The 7,134-nt window shown below is 52.4% G+C and overlaps 1 protein-coding gene across 2 annotated transcripts in view; it reads left to right on the top strand.

The window, feature by feature from the left end:
• The window catches only part of ATP1A3 (ATPase Na+/K+ transporting subunit alpha 3), a 28,569-nt gene that overhangs the window by 12,062 nt on the left and 9,373 nt on the right, over positions 1-7,134 (top strand). For both annotated transcript variants that reach the window (XM_017503097.2, XM_017503096.2), the window contains exons 9-14: positions 2,500-2,698; positions 2,775-2,884; positions 2,970-3,104; positions 6,068-6,260; positions 6,519-6,694; positions 6,774-6,910. In XM_017503097.2, the coding sequence (XP_017358586.1) occupies positions 2,500-2,698; positions 2,775-2,884; positions 2,970-3,104; positions 6,068-6,260; positions 6,519-6,694; positions 6,774-6,910 (950 nt within the window). The remainder of the gene's footprint in view (positions 1-2,499; positions 2,699-2,774; positions 2,885-2,969; positions 3,105-6,067; positions 6,261-6,518; positions 6,695-6,773; positions 6,911-7,134) is intronic.

Raw genomic sequence — 7,134 nt, forward strand, 5'->3', positions numbered from 1 at the left:
AAAAAAAAAAAAAAAAAAAAAAAAAAAAAAAAAAAAAAAAAAAAAAAAAAAAAAAAAAAAAGAAAATAGTAGTAATAATAAAAATAATAACTTTTTTAAAGTTTTCCTCTGACTGCTTTGCTGCCAGCATCACCCCAGAAGTCCGTTCTCTGCGAGGTCCCCCTGACAGCTATGAGTATATTGACTAAATACTGTCTTCAAGGTACATGGCAGGGACTATCCTGGAAATACCATTCTCCTCCTTCATTCTTTTACTTAATGTTTTATACGAAGTTTTCCATGTTAGGGCCTGGCAGGGTGGCTCACGCCGCAATCCCAGCACTTTAGGAAATCGAGGTGGGTGGATCACCTGAGGTCAGGAGTTGAAGACCATCCTGGCCAACATGGTGAAATACAAAAATTAGCTGGGCATGGTGGTGCACACCTGTAATCCCAGCTATTCGGGAGGCTGAGGCAAGAGAATCGCTTGAATCCGGGAGGCGGAGGTTGCAGTGAGCCGAGGTCGCACCACTGCACTCCAGCCTGGTGCCTGGTGACGGAGTGAGACTCTGTCTCAAAAAAAAGAAAAAAGAAAAGGAAAAAAAAAGTTTGCCATATTTTCCATATTAGCATGTTGAAACCTACCCTATGTCAAATGGATTTTTACACACGAAGGATTGCACATATTGTGAACATACAGTCTGATGATTTTGGGCAAACCGAACACAGTCACGTCAGCTCAAGACCTTATTTAGCCCCTGCCCCACCAACCCAAGGGAAACCCCTAATCTGGCTGCTAACAGCATAGATTAACTTTGCCTGTTTTCAAACTTTGTGTTAATGGAATAATTCAGTATGAACTCATTTCTGGCTCTTTTTGGCTAAACATGTTTTTGACCTTCACCTGCGCAGGTGCGGGTAGCAGTAATGTATTTGTTTTTGTCAGTGTATACTATTCCATCATCCACAATTTATCTTTTCTGCTGTTAGTGGACAGCTGAGTCGTTTGCAATTTTGGACTTTTTTTTTTTTTTGAGTCAGAGTCTCACTCTATTTCCCAGGCTGGAGTGCATTGTTGTAATCTCGGGTCACTGCAACCTCTGCCTCCTGGGTTCAGGGGATCCTCATGCCTCAGCCTCCCAAGTAGCTGAGATTACAGGAGTGCATCACCACATCTAGCTAATTTTTGTACTTTTAGTAGAGTTGGGGTTTCACTATGTTAGCCAGGCTGGTCTCTTACTCCTGATATCAAGTGATGCACCCACCTTGGCCTCCCAAAGTGCTGGGATTACAGGCGTGAGCCACAGCACCTGGCCTGGACAGTTTTTAAGGCAGGGTCTTGCTCTGTCACCCAGGCTGGAGTGCAGTGGTGCCATCATAGTTCACTGCAGACTTGAACTCCTGGGCTCAAGCGATCCTCCTGTCTGAGCTTCCCAAGTAGCTAAGACTACAGGTGCATGCCACCATGCCTGGCTAATTAAAATATATATATATGGGCCGGGCGCGGTGGCTCAAGCCTGTAATCCCAGCACTTTGGGAGGCCGAGGCGGGTGGATCACGAGGTCAAGAGATCGAGACCATCCTGGTCAACATGGTGAAACCCCGTCTCTACTAAAAATACAAAAAATTAGCTGGGCATGGTGGTGCGTGCCTGTAATCCCAGCTACTCAGGAGGCTGAGGCAGGAGAATTGCCTGAACCCAGGAGGCGGAGGTTGCGGTGAGCCGAGATCGCGCCATTGCACTCCAGCCTGGGTAACAAGAGCGAAACTCCATCTCAAAAAAAAAAAATATATATATATATGTATTTATATATATATATATATATATATATATATACACACACACATATCTGTAGAGATGATATATCTCACTGTGTTGCCCAGGCAGGTCTCAAACTCCTTGGCTCACGCAATCCTTGTGCCTTGGCCTTTTAGAGTGTTGGGATTACAGGCGTAATCCACCACACCTGGCCATTTTACACTTTTTTTTTTTTTTTTTTGAGACTGATTGTCACTCTCGTTGCCCAGGCTGGAGTGCAATGGTGCGATCTCAGCTCACTGCAACCTCCACCTCCTGGGTTCAAGTGACTCTCCTGCCTCAGCCTCCCAAGTAGCTGGAATTACAGGCATGCACCATCACGCCCGGCTAATTTTGTGTTTTTATTAGAGACGGGGTTTCTCCATGTTGGTCAGGCTGGTCTCAAACTCCCAACCTCACGTGATCTGCCTGCCTCGGCCTCCCAAAGTGCTGGGATAACAGGCGTGAGCCACCGCACTCGGCCATTTTACACTATTATGCATGTGGCCGCTATGAACAGTCTAGTCTCTGTCTTTGGGCGTCTCTGCCCTGTTTCTGTTGATCTGAACATGGGGGTGGCATTTCTGGGTGCTGCCTTGTTCTTTTCTAGGCCTTCCGGATTCTCCAGGGGCTGGGCAGCTGGGCTGTGGCCCTCATGTCACTCATCCAACCCTGCCGCTGGGCTTCTCCCTGTAACTCGCCTGCCCTTGCTCGTCCTCCAGGTGTGTCTGACGCTGACTGCCAAGCGTATGGCCCGGAAGAACTGCCTGGTGAAGAACCTCGAGGCAGTGGAGACACTGGGCTCCACGTCCACCATCTGCTCGGACAAGACGGGGACCCTCACTCAGAACCGCATGACGGTCGCCCACATGTGGTTTGACAACCAGATCCACGAGGCTGACACCACTGAGGACCAGTCAGGTGAGTGCAGGCCCTGGGTGGGGACCATGGGGGGCTGGCTCCAGGAGCCCCTGGCCCTCACACGTGCCTCCCCCAGGGACCTCATTCGACAAGAGCTCACACACCTGGGTGGCCCTGTCTCACATCGCTGGGCTCTGCAATCGCGCTGTCTTCAAGGGTGGTCAGGACAACATTCCTGTGCTCAAGGTGGGTTCAGCTGCCGGCCTCACCTTGGCTCCACCTGTGTCCTCCCCTCTGTTGCCCCGCCTCTGACGACCCTCTCTCCCTGCAGAGGGATGTGGCCGGGGATGCCTCTGAGTCTGCCCTGCTCAAGTGCATTGAGCTGTCCTCTGGCTCAGTGAAGCTGATGCGTGAGCGCAACAAGAAAGTGGCTGAGATTCCCTTCAATTCCACCAACAAATACCAGGTACTCTGGGCTTTCCGGGAGAGCCAGCCTGGCCTTCAGGTTTCCTATGATGCCTGTAAAGAGGTGTCATAGAGCCTTGATTTTCCCATCTGTAAAACGGGAATGATAATACCCACCTGGTGGGGAGAGGAAAAGGGAGAACTTGAGAGTGGGAGCCAGATTCCTGTTGGAGTGAGAGGCTGAGGAGTAAAGATCTTCCCACAGGCTGGGCACGGTGGCTCACACCTCTAACCCCAGCACTTTGGGAGACTGAGGCGGAGGACAGCTTGAGGCCCGGAGTTCAAGACCAGCCTGAGCAAGATGGTGAAACCCCATCTATACAATTTTTTTTTAATTAGCCAGGTATGGGCCGGGCGCGGTGGCTCATACCTGTCATACCAGCACTTTGGGAGGCCAAGGCAGGTGGATCACCTGAGGTCAGGAGTTCCAGACCAGCCCGACCAACATGGAGAAACCCCATCTCTACTGAAAATACAAAATTAGGTGGGCATGGTGGTGCGTGCCTGTAATCCCAGCTACTCAGTAGGCTGAGGCAGGAGAATCACTTGAATCCGGGAGGTGAAGGTTGCGGTGAGCCGAGATCGTGCCATTGCACTCCAGCCTGGGCAACAAGAGAGAAACTCTATCTCAGGCAAACAAACAAAGCCAGGTGGAGTGGTATGTGCCTGTTGTCTATTTGGGAAGCTGAGGCAGGAGGATTGCCTGAGCTGGGGAGGTTGAGGCTGCAGAGAGCCTAGATCACACGCTGCACTCCAGCCTGGGTGACAGGGAGAGACCCTGTCTCGAAAAAAAAAAAAAAAATCTGCCTGTAGCAGAGAGTGGGAACCAGCAGGAGACCTCTTGGGGCGGAGCAGCAACTTTCTATCAATTCAGCAAATTTTTTTTTTAGACAGAGTCTCACTCTCGCCCAGGCTGGAATGTGGTGGTGCAATCTCGGCTCACTGCAACATCCGCCTCCCAGGTTCAAGTGATTCTTGTGCCTCAGCCTCCCGAGTAGCTGAATTAGAGGCATGCACCACCATGCCCAGCTAGTTTTTGTATTTTTAGTATTGATGGGATTTCACCATGTTGGCCAGGCTGGTCTCGAACTCCGGATCTCAAGTGATACACCCATCTCGGCCTCCCAAAGTGCGGGGATGATAAGCATCAGCCACCATGCCTGGCCCATTCAGCAAACATTTTTTGAGCAGCCACCACGTTAGGTTCTGTTTTGGCTACTGGGTATACACACAGTAGTTGGTGAAACCAAGTCCCCCCTCTCTGGGACTTACGCTCTGGTTCCAGAAGACAGACAATAACAAAGGCAGGAGGAGGTAATCGTAGTGGTTGTGGTGCTGAGGTTGTGGTGTCTGGGGGAAGAGCGTTGGGGCGGCAGGCACAGCCAGTGCAAAGGCCCAGAGGCGGGAGCGTGCTGAAGCACCTGATCACCAGCCAGCCAGCCAGTGCAGAAGGGCCGGGAGCCAAGGAGCGTGCTGGGAGCAGTGGGTGCTGGCCAGATCCTGTCGGGCCACAGGCATGGAGAGGACTTGGCTGTGACTCTGAGGAGCACACAAGCCTCCAGGGGGCTCTGAGCCAAAGAGAGACAGGAGTTGACTCAGAGCTTTTAAAATCACTTTATTAAGATATAATTAACATACCATAGATCGTCCATCTAAGTGTATAATAGTTTGAGTATATTCTCAGATATAGGCAGCCGTCCACATAGTCAATTTTAGAGCGTTTTCATCACCTCCAAAATGAAACCCCGCATCACTCAGCTGTCACCCGCCCCCTCCTCCCCCACACTCCCAGACCTAAGCAACCACTAACCTACTTTCTGTCTGTATGGATTTGCCTACTCTGGACATTTCGTAAAAATGGAAGCATACGGCTGGGCGTGGTGGCTCACGCCTGTAATCCCAGCACTCTGGGAAGCCGAGGTAGGAGGATAGCTTGAACTCAGGAGACTGAGACCCGCGTGGGCAACATTGGGAGAGCACGTCTCTACAAAAAATTACCCAGGCGTGGTGGTGTGCGCCTATGGTCCCAGCTACATGGGAGACTGAGAGGGAGGATTGAATGAGCCTGCGAGGTCGAGGCTGCAGTGAGCTGTGATCTCGCCACTGTTCTCCAGCCAGAGTGATAAAGCAAGACCCTGTCTTTTCTTTCTTTCTTTTTTTTTTTTTTTTGAGACACAGTATTCTTGTTGCCCAGGCTGGAGTGAAGTGACACAATCTCAGCTCACCACAACCTCCGCCTCCCAGGTTCAAGTTATTCACCTGCCTCAGCCTCCTGAGTAGCCGGGATTACAAGCGTGTACCACCATGCCCCACTAATTTTGTATTTTTAGTAGAGACGGGGTTTCTCTGTGTTGGTCAGGCTGGTCTTGAACTGCTCACCTCAGGTGATCTGCCTGACTCAGCCTCCCAAAGTGCTGGGATTACAAGTGTGAGCCACCGCACCTGGCCAGGACCCTTAAAAAGGGCAGGGGGGTTGGGAGAGGCAGGTGCAGTGGCTTATGCCGGTTATCCCAGCACTTTGAGAGGCTGAGGCAGGCAGATCACTTGAGGCCAGGAGTTCGAGACCAGCCTGGCCAACATGGTGAAATCCTGTCTCTACTAAAAATTAAAAAATTAGCTGGGTGTGGTGATGGTGCCTGTAATCCCAGCTGCTCGGGAGGCTGAGGCAGGAGAATCACTTGAACCCGGGAGGCAGAGGTTGCAGTGAGCTAAGATTGTGCCACTGCACTCCAGCCCGGGTGACAGAGACTTTTTTTTTTGAGACTCTGTCTCAAAAAAAAAAAAAATCCGTGAGATAGAAGTGGACAGGAATGAGCAGAAGTCTCTGAGAGAGTCTCCCCTCTGGAGGAGCCCTGGTGTGGGTCTATCCTGGAACCTGTAGCTCTGGACTTGGGTACAGGATGGTGCAGGGAGCTTCCCAGTGTCTGCGTGGCTCAGGCACGCCACCCTCTGCTTGGTCCCCAGCTCTCCATCCATGAGACCGAGGACCCCAATGACAACCGATACCTGCTGGTGATGAAGGGTGCCCCCGAACGCATCCTGGACCGCTGCTCCACCATCCTGCTGCAGGGCAAGGAGCAGCCTCTGGACGAGGAGATGAAAGAGGCCTTCCAGAATGCCTACCTTGAGCTTGGCGGCCTGGGCGAGCGTGTGCTTGGTGCGGGGCTGCTGGGGCACGTGCTGGGCCGGCTATGAGGTCCCTAGAGGGCAAGGAGGGTTGAATGGACTGTAAATGAATGCATGAATGAATGAATGAATGGATGAGAAGGCAAGGCATCCTAGGAAATGAGTGCTACCGACCGTCTTGCTAATGGGGAGATGGAATGTGGGCGATGCAGACATCTAGGGGCATGGGGCAGAGGCCTGGAGGTCCTGAGGCTGACACTCTCACGCGTAATCCCTTCCCTGCCGCCAGGTTTCTGCCATTACTACCTGCCCGAGGAGCAGTTCCCCAAGGGCTTTGCCTTCGACTGCGACGACGTGAACTTCACCACGGACAACCTCTGCTTCGTGGGCCTCATGTCCATGATCGACCCGCCCCGGGCAGCCGTCCCTGACGCAGTGGGCAAGTGTCGCAGCGCAGGCATCAAGGTGTGGCTTGGGGTGGCTGGGGGAGGCCAGGCCAGGCGCAGGGCAGCGGGGAGGCCATGCCTAAAATCAATGCCTGCAGGTCATCATGGTCACTGGCGATCACCCCATCACGGCCAAGGCTATTGCCAAGGGCGTGGGCATCATCTCTGAGGGCAACGAGACCGTGGAGGACATCGCTGCCCGGCTCAACATTCCTGTCAGCCAGGTCAACCCCCGGTGAGCCACCCGCCCCGGCCAGGGCACTGGACATCCCTCTCAGGTGTCGCCACAGGGGGACCGCCTACCCCCACCCTCTCTCTGAATTGCCCGTCCCGTTCTTTCTGGGATTCCTCCGTGTACCAGGCCCTGGGTCCTGGCCCTCCCTCCCTCCAATGTGGGGACATTGCAGTCACAGAGGTAGCCAGGCATCCCAGCTTTTTTGCTTTTTTTTTTTTTTTTTT

This window comes from Cebus imitator, unplaced genomic scaffold (genome assembly GCF_001604975.1).
Source record: "Cebus imitator isolate Cc_AM_T3 unplaced genomic scaffold, Cebus_imitator-1.0 Scaffold306, whole genome shotgun sequence".
Taxonomy (NCBI): Eukaryota; Metazoa; Chordata; class Mammalia; order Primates; family Cebidae; genus Cebus; species Cebus imitator.